At 43.0% G+C, this 21,675-nt stretch overlaps 2 protein-coding genes across 2 annotated transcripts in view; one reads left to right on the forward strand and one right to left on the reverse strand.

Moving 5' to 3' along the window:
* MAP7D3 (MAP7 domain containing 3) overlaps positions 1-21,675 on the forward strand; it is a 253,954-nt gene that overhangs the window by 8,386 nt on the left and 223,893 nt on the right. The window lies entirely within an intron of this gene.
* Positions 2,029-8,382, reverse strand: BRS3 (bombesin receptor subtype 3). The gene is made up of 3 exons (XM_038416854.2): positions 7,610-8,382; positions 4,403-4,754; positions 2,029-3,742 (listed from the first exon to the last, which is right to left on the reverse strand). Exons 1-3 carry the CDS (start codon positions 8,041-8,043, stop codon positions 3,347-3,349), a joined length of 1,182 nt encoding a protein of 393 aa, XP_038272782.1. The 5' UTR covers positions 8,044-8,382; the 3' UTR covers positions 2,029-3,346.

Consider the following 21,675-nt stretch of genomic DNA (forward strand, 5'->3'; position numbering starts at 1 on the left):
ACCAGTAGGCCTAACTCCTTCTTCAGGCACTAGGCACAACTGCCTACATCCCAGTCACTGACAGATGGAAGGGTTAGGTCCTGTTATGGCCTGCAATATAGTTGATTTCTAACGGTCAAATGTACAATGTACAGCGGAAACATACATTTATAAAAGCATACAATAGCAACAAGTTAGCTCATTTAGAACAATAGATACAGAAGGCAAAAAAAAGGAGTACTTATGGCATGTTAGAGACTAACAAATTTATTTGAGCATAAGCTTTCGTGAGCTAAAGCTCACTTCATCGGATGCATGCAAGTACTCCTTTTCTTTTAGCGGAAACAGACTAACACGGCTGCTACTCTGAAAGAAGGCAAAAAGTAACTAATGTAAAACAAGAAAAATAGTGAATCTTAGAAGCTGACATTTCTAGGGGCTGTTGTGAGGAATACCCAAAGATTAAATACTTTAAAGTTTAGCCTTCAGCAGAGAAAGTGTCTAAAGTTGGAAACACATGGCAGATTCACTTTCCAGAGGCCCTTCAGAAATGGGGGTATGAAAGTATGGAATTTAAACGCAAACTCTAGATGAGGAAAGAATGCTTTCTTTTGTTTAAAGTTCCCCATGTTCAACTCCATGAAGCTAAAAGTTTGTTCATCTTTGTGTGGGTTTATTTATCAATTGTAGACCTATCCTATAGCCCTGTTAGAGGCAAAGGGAAGGGAGGCATCTAAATGCTGTTCAAGGTACATGGGGCCTGATTCTTTGCTCCAGCCAAGCTGTGCTTGGCGCAGGACTGGCGAGGGAGGGAAAACATGACTTGAAGGCACTTTTATGTTCCCCTTATTCAGTGTTCCATTTTGCTACATACCAGTCACTATTGCTAGGGGCACTACAAGTAATTGCCGCTCAAACTTGTTGCATCTTCAATGGTTAATTTCCCTTCTAATTAGCAAATAAAATATAGGACTTCTCCACCCTGCCCATACCATATATTGTCAAACTAACACCTACACTATAGTCTCTCTTCTGTAAATTCCTCCCCAGCTTCCTTATTCAGATGGAAATTCTGTTTCCTCAGTTTGGACAATGGAAGGTCCATTGGGATTTCCTGACTCATCTCCTGTAAAGCAAAATTCTAGTTCAGGTCTCAGAAGTTTCATAAAATGTCTGTCTTCCAGGACTTTTGTAACTCTCTGAGCCAGGAAGACTGACTTCCCAGCATTCCCTGACTGGGAAGCTGACCCATGCCAATAGTTATATTGAACTTTTCAGTGCTATACAGTCTACTCGTCTACAGCCATTATTGTCTGGCATGTATGTGTCTCATCTAGAAAGTCAACTGACTTGAGAGCAAGGGGACCTTCCATTATGGAAGAAACTTATTCTAATAACCTGAAAAACAAAAATCTAACACTTGCTATAAAGCAGTGATATTCAAACTGCAGGTCGTGACCCAGTACTGGGTCGCGGAACGTTAGACACTGGGTCACAGTGGCTCTGGTCAGCACTGCCTACCGGGCCATTGAAAGTCTCGGTGGTGGTGCTGCCTGGCTAAGGCAGGCTAGTCCCTACCTGTTCTGATACCGCGCTGCGCCCCGGAAGCGGCTGGTAGCAGGTCCGGCTCCTAGGCCCCGGGGGCCACAGGGCTCCATGCGCTGTCCCCACTCCAAGCACCAGCTCCACACTCCCATTGGCCGGTTCCTGGCCAATGGAAGCTGGTGGGGGGCAGTGCCTATGGGTGAGAGCCACATGGAGCTGCTTGCGTGCCTTCTCCTAGGAGCTGGACCTGCTGCTGGCCGCTTCCAGCGTGCAGTACGGCCGCGGTGCCAGGACAGACAGGAAGCTTGCCTTAGAACCCCCGCTGTGTCGCTGACCGGGAGCCGCCCAAGGTAAGCCTGCCCCCCAACCCAATCCCCTGCCCCAACCCTGAGCCCCCCCAAACCTGGACCCCCTTCCTGCACCCCAGCCCAGAGCCCTGACCTCCTCCCGCACCCCAACCCTCTGCCCCAGCCCTGAGCCCCTCCCAAACCCCTCATCCCGAGCTCCATTGAGTTAGGGGCATCAACAATTTTCTTCAACTGGGTTGCCAGAAAAAAAGGTTGAAAACCACTGCTATAAAGTAAACTAACTCCCAGCACTTATTCTAGCTCTTTCTGACTATTGAGTAGATTGATTTTTCCTCCCTTGATCAATATAATGCTAAATAATACCACTTTTAGTCCTTTTATAGGATTTTTTTTTATCTATAGATCTCAAAGTACTTTGCAAAGGTGGGTAAGTATGATTATCCCTATTTAACAGATGTGAGTGCCTGCTGCTCCCACTGACTTAATTAGGAGCATAGAAGCTCAGACCTCTTAAAATCAGGCCATACAGTAAGTAACTTTTCCAGAGTCACAAAGCAAGTCAATGGCAGACTATGGAATAGGATCTAAAGCTTCTGACTCTTAGGGCTTGTTTACACTTACAGTGCTGCAGCTATGCCACTGTAGCACGGTAGTGACAATGCTACCTATGCCGATGGGAGAGTTTCTGCAGTTGGCATAGGTACTCAGCCTCCCTGAGAGGCGGTAGCTATGTCAACAGGAGAAGCCCTCATGCCGTCATAGCACTGTCTATACTTGGAGCTAGGTTGGTATAACTGCGTCACTTAGGGAGGTGGATTTTCCACTCCCCTGAGCAACACAGTTATACTGACATACGTTTGTAGTGTAGACCACGGCTTAGTGCTGTCTCAGCATTGTGCTACCACTTTCAGCATGGTTTAATTTCAGTTTATGAAAAATAGTAACCTCCCCCTAAACTTTCACTCCAAAGTTTTGACCATTAATATTTGGTGCAAGGAAAGTGACAAAATAAGAAGCCTCTCTGGTTTGTCATTCTGTGGAAAGCTGCTACCATTTTAAAAAACATCAAAGACAACATAAATACTCAACAAAAGGCAGCGCTCGTTGTCACTACTCTGTGGCCAAGAGTATAACAGCAATTCTAATTCTCTGAACACAGAGCCAGGACAAAAATAGTCCTGCAGCTCAAGTGAGTTTAACTTTGTTTAACTGATCTTAACTTTGTCAGCTTGGTGCAGAAACCTCAGGCATTTGGAAAGGATGCATAGCATTCCCAGGGAATAGGCACTACCCTATTGACTGAGCTTACAATAATTGTATTTCTTCTTTTCCCCACACACATTGGTGTGATTTCTCCATTGTATAATTGAAGATGTTAAGAGGTCCTGCTGAAGATGCTTTCACAGACTGTATAAAGGATGCATTCTTTTGTTTACTTGCAGCTCCTAGCAGGGTCCTGGTGCATTAGAATCTTGGGAAATACATGATGTTGGTTCTTCTCCATGTTCGAAGAACTAAACACTCTCCTCTTCTTTTGTGACACTATAATCTGTTAGCAAAGTAACACTGATTTCTGAGCCATTTGTGCTGCCTGTGGCTGACAAAGCTCTGGTAGGTGTGTTGCTGGGAGGCCGTGTAGGAAGCCTCGCCTTGCAACACAAGATTTGCTTTTTAAAATGTTGCCGGAAACTTTTACTCAGCCAATAAAGAGCAAAGGGATTGATACAGGAATTGCTGAAGGCCAAAGCCCGGGAGAAAATAGTGACTATAAGATGAAAGGCAGAGGCATCTACAGAAGAGTGGTAGGTGAAAGATCGATACAAATAGAGAATGTGGTTAGGCAGCCAGCAGAGGGCAAACAAACCAACTAGCACCAGCACTGTTTTTGCCACTCTCTTTCGGGATTCAATCTAGGAAAAAATAATTGCATATCTAGTATTAATAATACATATTTATGTATTATGCTACTCCCTGGAGGGCTCTGAGACCCTTAATAAAAATCAGTCTACATACGATAATTATTGAAAGGCAGCATGGAAACAAAGCAGAAACTAAAGCATTTTCATTTTCACCCTTACATTTTTGTGGCTTTGGACAGGGTGTTTTCACTTGGGAGCATCTGAATATGAAACTCCCTCTCCCACCCTTTGGTCTGATAGAACCCACTGAGGCCTCATCTAGACAAGGATTTAAGGATGTGATGTTAACACGTTAGCTAATTCATTCCAATGCAGGCTCCGTCCCTCAGTGTTTAGAATTTAGTGAAAGATGCCATAGCTCCTAAATGCAGTGTGGCCCTGATTCAGCAAAGCATAATCCATCGCTATTTAGCAAAGCATTTAAGCACATACTTAAAATTATATCAATAGGATTTAAGCACATGCTTAAATGCCTTGCTGAATCAGGGCTATTGCTGCCTGTGTATACAGGCTGTACTTTACATAGGCTTGTTACTTGTCTATTGTGTATACTATATATGTAAAACGTTTGCACTCAAATTAAATTAAGATTTCTGCCAGTATGCCTAGACTTCTATAAGCTGGGCACCCTAGTTTGTGATCCTTCCTTACCTGTTTACGGGCATGACCATGTTCTTCAGCTGGCATGTTGAATGTACTTTTGTACAATGTTTTGGCAATAAGAAAATAATAGACAGAAATGACAGCTAGCGGTATAATATAGAACACCAAAAAGCAAACTAGAGAGTGAGCTTCTTGCAGTATCTTCTCAGATACAGGATAAGGGGCACATGCTTCAAAAGATACATTTTTTTCAGGATTGCTGAATGAATATAAATCCGAAAATACAGCTTCTGGGATTGCTAATATCATGGAGACAATCCACACACAGCCAGCTTTACAGCAGGTCTTCAGAACTGCATCTGATGTTTGCAGTTCCAAGGGCTTAACAATAGCTCTGTACCTAGAAACACGACCAACATCATAATGTTAGAAAAAACGCAGTAACATCAGTCTTGTAACACCAATAATTTACATTTGTGGGGACAACTTCATGCCTGATATATCTCCACTGAGGTTGACATAATTGTCTTGGGAATTTAAAGGGGTGAATATGGTTTGTTTTAGTTTTTAAAATGCTAGCTATATACATAATTATGCATTTGTTCTTCTGTGTTTTGAAGTGATGCTAGTCCCTCCATAAGGAAGGTAGAAGCTCAAGGATGAACTTTAAGCATGTTCTTATATCCTATTGACTTTAATTGTCTTGAAACTTTCCTCTTCCAGAATGATCATACAGTATCTCCAAAATAGACTGGTCTGCAAACTCCAAATTCAGTTTGCTTTGTAAACTATGCTCAGGAGAGGTGCCATCTAGTGTTTGGAGGGGTTTTGTGTGAAAGTTAATATTTGGGGGGCTGGGGGTGGAGTTGTATATTCTGTATTATGGGTGCACAAGGGGAGGTAAATGAGGAATTTACAAAGATATGTAATGTGAAGACTTTGTGTGGAGTTGCATATGCCCCACATTAAAGGTAAGCATGAAAGGGTTTAAAGTTTTGTTGAGGTAGACATAGCAACAAAAGGCAGAGGAAGGCACCTGAAGGGAAGATGAAGTGCTCCTTCCAGTCTAGGAGAAGGACCAAGAAGCTCTTAGACTTGGAATGAGGGGGGAACTGGAAACTGACCATTTTGCTACTCCAGATGGGCTAGTCTGCTCGCAAGGGGCTTTATAAGTTCAGGGATGTTTATTTTCAAGCCATTCCTTGGTTGCTGCTGGTTTGTTCATGTTTTTGGACCAGGCAAAAGAAAACTTTGGCACTGATTCCTTGGGCAAAACAATCTGTGCAGAAGTGCATAGGACTTAAAATGATAGGATATAGTGTAATATCTGGTTTCAGAGTAGCAGCCGTGTTAGTTTGTATTCACAAAAAGAAAAGAAGTACTTGTGGCACCTTAGAGACTAACAAATTTATTTGAACATAAGCTTTCGTGAGCTACAGCTCACTTCATCAGATGCGTTCAGTGGAAAATCAGTGTAATATCTGTTTCCCATTGTATTCCTGTGACCACACGCCAGGTCACACTCATACAGGACAGTTTACTCATGTATACAGAGCAAGATTTAAAATAATATATAGACACTTATAAACTGACCTGCTATTGATTCCTGGCTGTACTGCTGTAACAAGTGGGCCGAGTCAAATGAGGGGTGGGGGGAGAGAATGTGTGGACCTGGGTAAACGTGCGGGGACAGGAGAATGTGGAGAGGGGACATAGAGAGGAAGGCAAGAGAACAGGAGGGAGGACTGGGCCTAGGGAACTGGGGAGCACATGGAACCACTCCCTGCTCTCAGAATGGATGAGCCCTGGGTTAGACAGATTGGGGAGATCCATGGAAGAGGGCAGGAGACGGCCATGAAAGAGAATACAGTGAAACAGGGCACAGATCAGTATGGAGGGAAGGCAGAGCCTTCAGTGGAATTGTACCAATTTACACCAAGTGAGGATCTGACCCTCTGTTTCTCCTCCGGGCAAAATTAGACACACTACTGCAGACTAGAACGTTAGTAATAACCTTTTACTGACCCGAGGCCCTCATTGCCAATCAGAACACAGTAGCTCATGGTGTTATAATTAATGCATGTTCTGAACTTTCAGAGTAATTTTAACCGTATAATTACTGGATTAAAATATTGTTCAAGGCAATTATACGATGGCAACCAGTAAGAATTGAATTCAGAAGCAATTGCCCATTGTCCTAATACCGACTTGGATTGATTTTTTTTTCATTCTATATATACCTGACCTAGTTGCTATTAACTAGTTTTTTTAGTTACTGGTATTTGAAAACATTTTCCTTCCTTTAACCTTGAGAGTTCATTTTGACTGTTTGTAGTTTTTGACAATTCATGCTCATTACGCTGCTGGCTTCTGTTTGTTGTTGTTCAGTCATAAATAAAGCAGATTGTAAATGCTTCTTGGTGAAAATGGATTATACTGAATCACTTGTGAAGTCAGTCAGATGGAAGCACTTATGTGCTCTAATAATAAAGTATTCAGATTAGTCTGAGTTTAATTTGAGGTCCTATGAAGTAAAATGTCACTGGAAAAGCTGCAGTAACTAGAAGTACAATAGCAATTAAAATATTGAAATAGTGCTATATTGCATCTCAATCATAGTGAGCACTTTCCATGCTTAAAATTATTATTGTATTGCAATAGCCTTCACATTCTAAAGAATCTTAAAAGTAATTTGAACTAACAATTTTGTTTATATTTTACCTCTAAGTGGCAGTCAATTTAGTTAGAGTTTTAAGGCCTGATCCAAAGCCCGTTGAAGTGAATGGAAGGATTCCCATTGTCCTTAGTCATTTTCACATGAAGATGTGTTGTTCATCCTCCTTGACTACTTCTGTACACCACTAGGTAGCACCAATATACAAACTATCTTTTCCCTGCTGTAAGCCTTTTATCTTTCTTGATTCAGTAGAGGGAAAAATGTCTTTCTTACATCACTTAAAACTAATAAAAGGTCAGATTTACTTTTTAAAATTATTTTTAAATTCACTTCATTAAAAAGAATTCTTTTACACTTTCAGAGAATATTGATCTCTTAACTTAAACAAATTGGAGTTGATTTTTACTGATTACTGGAAAAAAATCATCTAGCTTTTAATGGGAACATTTAATATCATATTTATCTATCCAAGGACTAAGTATTACAGATTAATGCAAAGTGATAGCTTCTTCCCTTTTTATTCATTTCTGTCTTAATGCACAAGTACTTCCTGACAAACCAAATTGCTACAGACCTACCTGTCAGCACTGAGAACAGTTAAAGTGAACACTGATACTCCAACTGAAGTTAGCTGAATAAAAGATAACAGCTTGCAACCAATTCTTCCAAAGAGCCACGTATCCACAATATAGCGTGTTGCATCTACTGGCACACAGGTTAACAAAAGAAGCAGGTCTCCAAAAGCCAAGCTCGTTATGAAAATGTTTGGAACTGTCTGCATTGATTTAATCTTGAAAAAGACTTTGATGAGTATAGCATTTCCGAGGAGACCCACTGAAATGATTACAGCATATGTAACATAAATTGTGCACAGTATTTCTAATCCTGGAAAGGAGTCTTCAGTCCGTCCTTGATCTACAATATCGTTGTCGGTGATGGATCTCAGTTGTTCTGTAATATTGACCGACGTGTGTGAAGTCTGATTAGCTGAATGCCAGTGTGCTAGAGACATCTCTTTAAATGTGTCTTCTATCCAGGCTGAGTTGAAATTGATGAGAAATGTTTAATTCTCAACTTGTAGCATGTCGGCAAGATAGACCATTTAAAAGGTATAGAATTATGTTTGAAATTAAGATTCCTTAGTGCGTTAACTAATTTCTTTCGCCACTCGTAAGTCCCAAAGTATGATTGGGATAATGCACCCAGATCCAGTACTGAATTGTGTGGGAGGTGGAGAATTCTTTGATTGGCTTTTCAGCCACTGAAAATGGGGAGGGAGGAGGAAAAGAGAGGAAAATGGGTTCTTGAAGGTATGTTCTGCAGTCTTTTTTTTTTCTCATTGAGGTATTTGTGAATAGATGCTTTTTTATTATTATTAAAACAGCTATTTTTCCATATTACCTAGTAAATATTCCTTAAGGCTTTGTTATGTTGTGAATTACACCTGATAGGTCACGCACAGAAACTGATACGAATTATACCCAATAGGTCACACACAGTTCGAATCTAGGCTGAGGCACATAAACGAGTTACCACTGGTCAGTCTTTGCAAAGTTTATTACGCTCGAGCGTGGTGCCCCCCTGCTAGTCAGAGGGGGACCCTATGCATTGTCTATACACCATATATATATGAGTAGGTGATGCATGCAGCCCTCGTGCCCGAACCCCTCCACGAATCAGTAGGTTCCATTGCCCTCATGCACAGAGTTCTTCAGCCAATGAGTAAAAGCCCATTATTATTGCATTTAAACCTAACCTTCACTTGCGATAACAAGCTTACACAAAATTTTGCTAACTCCAGGCTCTTTTCATGGTAGCTGCTTATCTCGCCAAACAACGAGTCAAGGCCAGGGTAACCTACTACAAAGCCATAGAAATTAGAGTTCTCCTAATTCTTTCACAACAGTCCCTCCTTTTCTTTTGTACGTCAGTTAGCTATATTAGAGCAGAAGAAACCCGTCGACAACATATACGGCAACACTGTATACATACAAAAAATAATACAAATACAATCACGCCCAAACTGATCAGATACAAGATACGTCGTCCCCACACCCCCAGATCTGGCACCCATGACGTAAGCCAGTTCCAAACCTCTTGGAACCCAGTGCTAGTATTGTCAAGACTAACATGATGGAATATTGTTGCCTGCTGTTGTAAAATGTGAATGTCTGTTTCGACTCGGCCATGTTGATTTACAAACACACAACAGCTTGAATTTACCAAAGACCCCGCCCTGATTTGCAAGTAGGTAATCCAGGGCTAGGCGGTTTTGCAAGGCAGTTTGTGATAGTTGAGTAACTTCTATTTGAAGGGCAGAGAGCATCAGCGGTGGCATTTGCCATCAATTCTAGGGCAGCCGATATGTTAACTATAGCGTTTTCTAATTCACTAACTCCCAACCACAGTAAGAACCATCGTGTGAAGGAATGAAACCCCGTGGGGCGGTTAACGAGGGGGTTCTGTGGGACCTCCCGTCGTTTTCTCCATACTAAATTGCGAATTCCTTCCCGGAATAAGTTTTGATGCACTGTGACGGCGGGCACAATATCCCCCAGAGTACACGTGCCAACCCAATCTGCTGGGAGAATTTTATAAGCTGTGTGATTGCACAACCAGAACCAGCCTGATCCTTCAGGGACCGGCCAAGGGGCCCCTGAGTAATTTGAAACGTGTGCTGCCCCAGAGCCAATTGTGGTAGTGTGGTTGCATCCCATAAAGGTTCCTACAAAATTCCTGTTTTCCACTCCTTTCCTGCGTTTCACACATATCGCATAATTGCCCTGGGCCACCATGGCGATAGACCATGTTTGAATAGTGATATTCCAATTAAAGGTGGTATTGGCCCATAGTGTGGGAAAACGCGTTTTATTAAAAGGGATAGGCACCCCTACTAACGGGACCCCCTGACCAATATATGTGGGGGTATGGATACATATCCAACACTGTGTTTGATTTACGCTTTGTGTAATAACACGAGTCAAATTTAAGAAACTATTACCCGCCCATCCTTGTACTGAACTTGAGTATAGGGGGAAGAATCCCCAGGCAAACCATACCAATAACAACATCCTCCCCGATACCACACAAAAACCAATGCTCCCAATAGGAGTCCGATAAACAGGAACACAAAAAGTCCCGGTGGGCTGTGAAGGTCCCAATAGCTGGAAAGCTCAGTCCATGGGTTGGTAGTGGCATTCATTCGTGAAGTGGCTCGTCCGATGGTTTGTCAGGGTCAGGTGGGGGTCCCAGCGCCAACGTAACGTAGCTATGATGGATCCAGGAACCTACCTGCAAAGGAGTGGTGGCAGATGGTGGGAGTAATGTTCGTGGCTGTAAGGCATTTTTGGTATTCATCATCCGGAAGACAATTAGGGAGAACAGTGCATTCTGATGGTACTTGCCCACAAGCACAGATTCCAGCCCCTGGAATAAACCCACCTCTTCACTCCACATTCCCAAGAATACATCCCGCAACTCCCTCCCTGCCAACGTACAATGCTCCGTCTTCGCCACCAAGACCAATTCTCAATGGTTTTTGTAGTCAGGAATCCTTGGATCTTGGTGGTTTTAGCAGAGCAGGTGTTCCTTTTTTTCTTTTGGAACAGTCGTGATTTTGCATTATACAGGGGAGAGGTTACTAGCACGTCACCCTGTAGTGCTTTGGTTTCTTTAGCAAATACTGAATGCAGTTAGCTCTGTCAGTGGACAAGGGAGAGGTTACTAGCACTTCACCTTGTCCTTTCCCCTGCTGTCCAAAAGGAGGAAAGAAAAAACCCAGAAGGAGGGAATAGGCTGATCAGTAGTCGAAGTGAAGTCATCTCGAGATGGAGGGGTCTTTTTGCAGTAAGAAGCATAGGTCCAGGCAGTCAGTCCTTGGTACTTTACAGCGGTGTTGGTAGTTAGTAGGATTTAATAAGGGCCTTTCCAGCATGGGGCCAGAGTCGTCTTTCGTTGATGGACCCTTATGTAGACCCAGTTTTTAACAAATGGCAGGTTTGCTCAGGATCCTTGGAGCAGGACTTCTTTTACCTGTAAATACAGAGACCTAACACATTTCATTAATGTCTGGCAGTGTTTTCCAGATCTCACAGCTACTTGGACACATTCAAGCCCCCCTCTTTCTTGGCTGTCAGCCAAATCCTAGCTGTGAGTACTGTCCTTGGGCAGACCAGTGTCTTATCTTTGGACCAAGCCTGCCAGCTACAGCATTGAATTAATTCGTCCTCCATTCTTTTTCTTCTTCCCTTATTGGTTTCTATTAACCTGTAAAGGAGACGTTCGCTTTCCACTCACACACCTTTGTTCAAAAATGAATACATATACATTGTCCATTATACAGCACTTTAGTCTTATTATTTAATGTATGCCATATGCACCCTTCTAGTAAAATGATTTTATTACGGAGCTTTGGAGCAACAAGCCAGGACAAGCACACCCACTTTTGAGGAGTCCACTTGATACAATCTCTGGTATCCAATAGCTTTCCTCCCTCCCCAGCCCTCTGGCTAGAAATTTGAGGTAGCCAGAAAGATTCCATGTGTAATATGGGGAGTGGGTTAACCTTTCATGTCCTTGCTTCCAAAGACTGTTGGTGTGTGAATTTTAACAATTTTTTTCAATTAAAAGATCTGGCCAATGAAATTTATATTTTTTTACTTAAGCAAATATATTAAACTTTAGTATATTACATTTTTCTGATATTATCCAAACACTTTGTATTCCAAGTTGAATAAAACAAGTATCTGCATTTTGATTTAACCCTTCTATTTAGTTTTTAAATTAAACTGTCCTATGAAAAATTAGACCCAGCAATTCTGGCCACAAGACAAACATAAGACAGAACATAGAACACAGAACATAATTCCTATTGTGCCAGTAAATTCATGATATGTTGAATTGCTTTTCAGCTGGCATCAGTTTTCTTTGATTTTCTGAAAGACAAAAAGAACATAGATATACCCCTTCTGGGCAGTCAGTCATTGCTTAATATATTTTTTTTATATACAAATACCCTTGTTAATTGCAGGCAAAACAAAGGAATTACCCATATTTTCTTGTATTTGTTTCATAGGCAGCCCAGGTTTCAGTGTCTTCTACCTTATCGGTTAGGTAATTTGACATTAAAACAAATGCTTTCCGGCTTGCTTTTGGATCCACAGCTTAAAGATTCTTACTTTAAAAAGGGCACAATAAACTTTACCAGACTTCTGATTGCCTTTTACTTTTAACTCCTGCTGTCAAACACACAGCGACCTGAAAAGGAAGACACCACCTATTGTAGCCCCTTGGAGCCTAATAAGATATTAATTAAGTAGCACGGTATAATTGGATTCCTTTGAAAAAGGGCCATTTTTCTTAAAATGGCTGCAAAGAAACCAAAAATTCTTTTTCTTTCTAGTATTTCACAAAGTTTAACTACTTAATTCCCTCCAGCAACTACAGAGTTAACCTCTCACTTTCCTTTTTTAAATCACTTGCTTATTTCCCAAAACGACACCCAATCAACTCATATTTTACCATTCCAAGTATTATTCCGGGATTTACATTTCCCATTCCTGTAATTATTTACTCCTTTTTTTTTCCACTATGCCCTCCAAGTTCTTAACTTGTTTTCCAGTTTTTCTATTTGTTGCCTGCCCGCTTGGGCCCGATCCTGATTTCCTCTCTGAACTGTCCCTTCCATGAGCACCAGCTTTGTCCCACTATCCATTTAACAAGGAGAGTGGGCTTTTTAATTAGCCCCCAGCCCTTCTGATCTCTTTTCTTAAATATTTTTACTTATAAGGGCTACCCTAGTCCTTCCCCGTGAGGCTTGCCACCCGGACAGAATGCACGGCCAATTGGCGGTTTAACTATTTAATTTCCTTTTATGGCAGACACACTGCTGTTACAGTGTATGCTGAGCACAAATGGTTACATTTTGACAAGTCTCTGAAGGACTGATACTTGCTTAGCCAGTGCCTTTTTTTCTGCCTGGAAGCCCTGTTTTAAGGCTTGTAATTCTTTCACAACAGTTAAATATGTTTACTAAAGAAATGTACCCTGTACTACTTATATAGGAAACCTTTCTAGTTTTCAAAAGATTATAGGTAAGTGTAAAGTCTGCTAATCAACATAATGCTCCGCAGCATGTGTTAAACATATTGAAACACAGGTAAGGAACATCTATAGGAAAAGATATAGAGTTATGAAGCTATGTTGATTTTTACTGTTGTTTAGATCAGTGCTCTACAGAAATGTGGACAATTTCAGGTACCTCACAGTAATCCAGTGGGCTGCCAAAAGACAATTTAGGGTAGCAAACTATGGCTCCATTGCTGCTAATGCTTACACACATGCTTAATTTTACTGACCTGAGCAATCCCATTGACTTCATCAGAAAGACTCTTGGATAAAGTTAAGCAGATATATAAGGTGTTGCAGACTTGAGGCCTGTTACCTTATGATCACCCATATACCTGTCAGATATGACTGGTAGGACTGATAACACAGAGCTTTAGCCAAATAGTTATGGAAAATGTTTTGATTTCCTATACAGGAGGAGTCTTTATCTCCAAATATTAGTAACTAATTTCTTTAATTATTTTTAAGTCACTGGTTAACAAATACAATCTACAAACTGTTTAGCATAGATGGTAGAACTGATAACACAGATCATTTGATAGAACAGTAACTAATTAGCTTTCTTTATGTTACACTATTTCAAAGTTATTAGTGCTATGGTTCTTAATATCCTGGATTAGGCAATTAACAGCCAAATTTTATTTATGAACCAAATTCTGCTCTGAGATGACCCCTATTGACTTGCATCCCCAAGATATTGGGAATTGGACCCACTGGGTCAAATATACCCTTAATATAAGCAGGCAAAACTCTTTTTCCTCAGCTTGGGAAAGGGAGGGATGATTAAGGGCAAAGATCTGTATCTGGAGGGGGTTTTTTCTCCACATTCCCTTATTTAGCTGTTAGACAATAGGACATTTTCCTTCATTCACAGCCTTACAGCATCCATATTTTGAATCACTGTCTATTTCTCTCCACCAATCTATATACAATATGAATTTTTGATAAAGGAGATTTGCTGGATCTCAGTACAAAATCCAATTAGCATAAATTGAGCTTGTTCCATGTAAAATAATAAAAAAATAAGATCCTAAAACCATACAGGAATCTCCTGATTTTTCTGTGTGAGAGCCAAAATATCTGCACTCACCACTATGCCATATTTGACATTCAAAGATTAGAGGGGCATGCAGGATACACACAGGTTGAGTCTGTGTAGAAAAACAGGTCCTGCATCCATAAAAAGTATGAAAGTCAAAAATTCAAATTGGGACCCTTTATTGGGTTCTTTTTAGTAGATAAGTTCTTATCACGATCATCCCTCATAAGTCCCATTGTATGGGTACAGTGTGTAGGCTGCTCACAAATTTAGGTGCCATTGACGATGATCTGATTATATTGTCCACCCACACCGGCATAGTTGTGCACATTATGCTTAATATGGAGTGCTGCAACTGTAGCACATTGTGACAGCTTAATGTCACATAGTTATGTAATATGTTTAGATTCCCTGTAAAGGAGGAGTATGTATTTCCAAACACTAGGAACTAATTGCTTTCATTATTTTTATTCACTGGGGGACAAATACAATCCACAAACTGTTGAACATCTACTAGAATAGCACAGAGAATGAAACACCAGATGTGTGTACCTAAAACTGGGATTTAGCTGAGATAAATTTGTAACTCACATTGGGATTATATTCAAGATTGGCCCATGATGCAGTGTTAAGGTATAAATCCAGATGTGAACTTCCCCAAAGTCTCACGATATTCAGACCCACTAGAGAGATTGGAGCAGGCAAAATAAAATCTGAGGCCTGGTCTACAGTACGCGGTTATTTTGGAATTAGCAGAGTTAATTTGAAATAAAACTGATTCCGTCCACATGACCAAACCGTTTTTTTATTTAAAGGGCTCTTTAATCCGATTTCTGTACTCCACCTTGGCAAGTGGAGTAGCGCTAAAATCGAGATCGTAGTTCCGGGTTACAGGTACTGTGGATGCAATTCGATGTTGTTGGCCTCTGGGAGCTATCCCAGAATGCTCCCTTGTGACCGCTCTGGACAACACTCTCAACTCCGATCTGCTAGCCAGGTAGGCAGTAAAAGCCCCGGGAACTTTTGAATAATTTCCTGTTTGGTCACCATCAGCACAGGTGACCATCGGCACAGTCCACCGTCACAAGAGACTACGCAGTCCCGGATTCGCAGATGAGCTCCAGCATGGTCCGAACGGGAGGTACTGGATCTCATCGTATGCTGGGGAGATGAATCTGTTATGGCAGAACTACATTCCAAAAAAAGAAACGCAAATACATACATTAAAGTCTCCAGGGCCATGACGTAAAAAGGCTACTCCAGGGACATAGAGCAGTGTCATACAAAAATCAAGGAGCTCAGGCAAGCATACAAAAAAGCCAGGGAGGCAAACGGGTGCTCTGGGTCACAGTCCCATACATGCCATTTCTACCATGAGCTGCATGCATTTATGGGGGGTGATGCCACCACTACCCCACTACTGTCTGTGGACACCTATAAGGGGGGAGTTGCACAGAGCGAGGAGGGTGAGTTATTGGAGGACGAAGAGGAGGAGGACATGCACAGGCTGCAAGTGAGGAATCCATTCCCCCCCCCCAGCCACGAACTAGTCTTAATGCTGGAGCCAACAGCCTCCCCACACTCCCAAGGTGGGCTCCCAGACTATGACCATGGAGAAGGCACTTCTGGTGAGTGAGAGCTTGATCAGAGCCATGCAGTGAGGGGAAACCCAGCTGTGCTGGCCTGTTCGCATTTAGTTTAAAGGGCTCATCCCTGCTCAAAGCCTCATCGGAGCCACATGGTGGGTGGGGGGTGATGTATGAAGCGATCATCCCAGAGAGCCTGCAGGCCCTCCTTTTATATGGCACACCCACCAGGCATTGCTGGCTATGGGAAAGGGGAACTGGCAGTTTGAAAGCATTGAAATGAATGCGGAAGAAGCAGAACCCCATGTGCCCCTAGGGCTTACCATGGCTGCCTGCAAGCTTAATTCTGTTGCTTAGCCGCGTGTGATGGCTTACTCACACTAGAGTGGCAGGCACTTCAGTATAAGAGGCAAAATGCGACCTTGTACATAAAGAACGTGTGCTGTGTACTATGAATTGCCTGTTTCACTGAGAAAGAGGGTCCCCTTTGTTTTCTAAAATGTATCTTTTTCTCCTCCCGCAGGTGCAAATGTTTCAACGCAGCCCCTATCTACTCTGTCCCAGAGGCTGGTCCAGGTTAGAAGGTGGAAAAAACGAACTCAGGACGACATGTTCGCCGAGCTCATGCAGTCCTCCCGCACTGATAGGGCTCAGCTGAATGTGTGGAGGCAAATAATTGCGGAGTCCCATAAAGCATTAAATGAACATGAAGAGAGGAGGGATGTGCGCGATGAGAGCAGGCAGGATGCTATGGTCAAGCTCGTGGGGGAGCGAACTGACTGTATAGTGGATCTAATGCGGGAAAGGCAGCAAGACCACAGACTGCTGCTGCAGCCCCTGTATAACTGCCCTCCCTCCTCCCGCAGTTCCATAACCTCTTCATCCAGACGCCCAAGAACACGGAGCGGGGTAGCTACAGGGACCCACACACTCAATCCCAGAGGATTGCACAAGCAGCAGAAAGCTGGCATATCCAAAATTTTGATTTGGTTGTCCTTCTCTCCTCCTCCACCCCCCAACCCAATTCCCCCCCCTCCCCAACTTCTGATTTCTCTCAATGTGTTGTGTAACAAATAATAAAGAGAGGTTTTTAAACAATTGTGATATTATTTCCTTTCATATATATAGGGGGCAGGTAACTTCAAGAGAAACAAATACAACTGTCACACCGTACCTTGGCCAGTCATGAAGCTGGCTTTCAAAGGTTCTCTGATGGGCAGCACGCCCTGCTTTGCTCTTCTAATCGCTTTGTTGTCTGGCTGTGCGAAATTGGCCACCAGACGAGTTGCCTCAACCTCCCACCCCGTCATAAATGTCTCCCCCTTACTCTCTCAGATATTGTGAAGCATACAACAAGCAGCAATTACAATTGGAATATTGGTTGTGCTGAGATCTAATCGAGTCAGTAAACTGCGCCAGCGCGCTTTCAAATGTCCAAAAGCACATGCTACCACCATTCTGCACTTGCTCAGCCTATAGTTGAACTGCTCCTTACTACTGCCCAAGGTGCCTGCGTACGGCTTCATGAGCCATGGCATTAAGGGGTAGGCTGCATCCCTGAAGATAACTATAGGCATTTCAACATCCTCAACAGTAATTTTCTGGTTTGGGAACTAAGTCCCTTCCTGCAGCTGTTCAAACAGACCAGAGTTCCTGAAGACACACGCGTCATGCACCTTTCCCGGTCATCCCACATTGATGTTGATGAAACGTCCCTTGTGAACCATCAGTGCTTGCAGTACCATGGAAAAGTATCCCTTGCAGTTTACATACTGGCCACCCCGGCCAAGATAGGGATATGCGTTCCGTCTATCACCCCACCGCAGTTAGGGAACCCCAGCGCATTAAAGCCATCCACATTTCCCAGGATAGCAGCTGGTCAATGATTGCGTTGGCTACTTGCAGCACAGCAGCCCCCACAGTAGATTTTCCCCACTCCAAACTGATTCCCAACTGACTGGTAGCTGTCAGGCGTTGCAAGCTTCCACAGGGCTATGGCCACTCGCTTCTCAACTGTGACGGCTGTTCTCATTTTGGTGTCTTTGCACTTCAGGGCAGGGGACAGCAAGTCACAAAGTTCAATGAAAGTGGCCCTATGCATACGAAAGTTTCGCAGCCACTGGAAATCATCCCATACTTGCAATACTGGGCAGTCCCACCAGTCTGTGCTTGTTTCCCAGGCCCAAAATCAGCGTTCCATGGTGTCACAGAGTGTGGGGGAGTCCGGGGCCTGCACCCCTCTTCCTGGGATTCACTGTGACACTCAGCCAGCCAGTAAAACAGAAGGTTTATTGGATAATAGGAACACAGTCTAAAACAGAGCTTGTGGGTTCAACCAGCACCCCTCAATCAAGTCCTTCTGGGGGAGCAGGGAGCTTAGACCCCAGCCCTGGGGTTCCCTGCATTCCACCGCCCAGCACCAAACTGAAACTAAACTCCCCCTAGCAGGATCTCTTCTGCAGCTTTTGTCCACGTTCACAGGGCCAAGGTGCAACCTTCCCCTCCTAGCTCAGGTTACAGGCTCTCAGGTATCCCATCCCCCGTGAAACTCCCTTGCCACATTCCCAGGTCAACACTCCCTCCTCCCTGCTGCGTCACACATTGCATGAACCTGGCCCAACGCCACCATGATCTCCCAATTGCCACATGCCGTGCTTCTAGGAACATCTGTGTCCGTGTCCTCATCAGTATAGTAATTGCGCTGTTGTCACTTCCTTGCCCGGTTTTGCAGGTACTGCACATACTGATGGATAATGCGCAAAGTATTTACAATGGTCAAAACTGCAGCGGAGATCTGAGCGGGCTCCATAGCAATGGTGCCTGCATGGGTAATCCTGGAAAAAGGGTGTGAAACATAGGAGAGCAGAGTGGCAGCAGAAGAAGTGCTGTTCGGTTCACGATAGCCGAAAAAAGGTGGGAAATGGTTGTCTTCTGTAGCTTTCACGGAGGCGGGAGCCCAGGACAGACAACATGGAGAAGCTCGGTAGCGCAGCAAGAGCGGGAGAGCACAGTTGACAGCGAAAGCTGTGCTGCTCGGTTCACGATGGCTGAGCAGAGTTGGCAGCAGAAGCGGTTGATGAGGAAGAGAGAGAGTAGATACTTAGAAAGACAAGAGGAAATGTGAGGTGGATTCATAGTACCAAGAGAGAAGCGATGCACCGTACTGCACCATCTGTTGAAAGCAGTATGGCGTCGGCTATAGCTTTCACGGAAGGAGGAGCGACTGATGACACACACCCAGAAACACCTGCGAGAATGTTTTTGCCCCATCATGCACTGGGAGCTTAACCCAATATTCCAATGGGTGGCGGGAACTGTGGGATAGCTTCCCAAAGTGCACCGCTCCGACATTCGATGCTAGCCTCGGTACTGTGGATGCACCCTGCCGAATTCACGCGCTTTAGTGGGGACACACAAGACCGAATATATAAAATCGCTTCCAAAAATTCAAATAGAATAATTTTGAAATAATTTTGTACTGTAGACGTACCCTGAGGTCCAGATTTTCCTTTGCGGTTTGACCACTCGGCATCACATTATTGGAGGATGTTGAACCTAAGCAGATGGAGGTGACCCTGGGAAGATCACTTCAGCGTAAGGGATCCTCTGGTGGCATGGAGACTCCTAAACTACCACCTCTTCCAGCAGCTAGCATAGGGGGCATGTTCAGTGAAAAGGAGGTATATGGTGGGTTTTCCTGCACTCTGGCAGTCCTCAGCTGCCATATTGACCCCTTGGGGCTGCTAACAGTTGGCACAAATTAAAGCAATGCCGGAAGAGGGAGCACAAGGAGGGTATAAAGACCTCTTTTCATACACTCCCAAATTGTACTGTGTGCTCCTTAGCCAAAGCCAAGGATCTGGACTCTGGATCTGAATCCAGCTGTCACAATTTGGTGAGGGGGGAGTGGTTCTGATGCAGAGTTTTGGATCAGGGCAATTCCATAATATTTACAATTTAAAAGCCGGTGTTATCTGAGAATATGGGGACACATTTAGCTTGCTCTTATTTATCTCTAATGTATGGTAGTTGCGTAGTACAGCTTTCCACCCCAGTTTACATGAGTATGCCAAATTCGAGCAGTAGTTTTTCTGCTTAGGTCTGCTCTTTCTACACACAGTTTAGATATTTACCAGCTTCATACATCCTCAGTGAGAGCTGTCCAGGAGAGGCGTGCCTGCCCCTCACTCCCCGGGGCTGGGGCCCGACTTTGGCCCATCGGCCCTTGGGACCAAAGAGCACTGGGATGCTGCATATGAAAGTGAATTACAGATTTTTCAGGAGAGTGGAGATGCTTGGGAAATTTGGTTTGGAGAAGAAAGCATGATTCGTTTAATCAGATGGATGGAAAAACAAAAGATCCCTCTGGACAGCTCTGTGCTTGACATTGGAACTGGAAATGGTGTTTTACTTGTTGAATTGGCAAAATGTGGTTACACTAATCTCACTGGAATTGATTATTTTCCTTCTGCAATACAATTGATTGTTCCCAGGGAGGATTAGAAGCTGTTTGCATTTCTGATGGAGGTATTGTTTGAATTGGAAAGGGTCCTGGCTGCAGATTTACAAGGCATCCAGGCACCGATTTACAGAGCAGAGAATATTTTCACAGCCAAAGTTCTAGTAGATGGAAATTTCACTTTGAAAAAACTAAACTCCCTTGGATTTTAGGGAATCCAGCAAAATATGTGAAAAGCCACAAAATGTGCATGCTGTTCATGATTATGGATTTCTACCAATCAGACCTCATATGGTAGATATTCAGCTTCAAGGAGAATAGTTTGCAGTCTGAATTTAAGCAAAACAGATTTTAAAAAATTAAAGGAGATTCCGATGGATTTCCTTTGTGAAAATCCAAATGGGAAAAAGAAGAGGGGAATGACATCATTACCCTAAACAGTAAGCACCAAGAGCAGGGGAGTTTTAAAATGTATCCTGAGGTGTTAAGAGAAAATCACTTTGGGTAATTCTGACTTTCATTCTTATAGTATTTTACAGAAAATGAATGTTCCTTTTAAACTCACCTGCTCCAAGATCATAGAAATAAACCACTTCAGAGTGCTTCATTTAGCTGTTTCTCTGAATGAAAATGTTCTGTTTTAATGCAGAATGCATGCTGTCTTTTAAGTAATTTCTATGAACTGTGCAGTAATACCCACTTAGGAAAAATACCTTCCAGAGCCATTTGCACTGTAGCAAACCAAGCATGAAGAGAACAATCAAGGTCATAATTCCTATTAAAGGACTAATTTGTCTAATGTGTAATTATTCTGTGCAGTATATTTGTATTATATTTTTATTATTTTATTGGACAGGCAGGGTTGATTGTTGTTTATCTGAAATACATGAAAAAGATTCACAACTGAACTGGCAGGTATAGAGAATTTTTAGACAGGGAAATGCCATTTGGTGTAACCACCCTGTGCTTTTTAGGATTATTTTAACTCAGCTTGCTAGGCAGTAATTGTATTGTCTGTGCCTAGAAATATTTAGCTGTCTCTTAGGTCTTGTCTACGCTACACAGTTTTGTTGACAAAAGTCAGGTTTCGTCGACAAAACGGTGATGGTGTACACGCTGCAATGCTCCTTCTGCCAACAAAATAAACCCACCTAGACAAGATGCGTAGAGCTTTCTGTGGCAAATTTATATCGACAAAGTGTTAGTTTAGACCCCATGCTTGGTTATGTCGCTCAAATGGCCTCCAGGAGGTGTCCCACAATGCCCATCCTGACTGCTCTAGTCAGCAGTTCAGTCTGCTGTCCTGCACACATGTACACATACATTCGCCCCTCCTCTTTTAAAGGCTCGGGAATTTTTGAAATTCCACTTCCTGTTTGCTCTGTGTGGAACGTTCACGTCGCATCTTCCCCGCTGACCATGGCACACAGCAAA

Source organism: Dermochelys coriacea, chromosome 9, assembly GCF_009764565.3.
Source record: "Dermochelys coriacea isolate rDerCor1 chromosome 9, rDerCor1.pri.v4, whole genome shotgun sequence".
Classification (NCBI taxonomy): Eukaryota; Metazoa; Chordata; order Testudines; family Dermochelyidae; genus Dermochelys; species Dermochelys coriacea.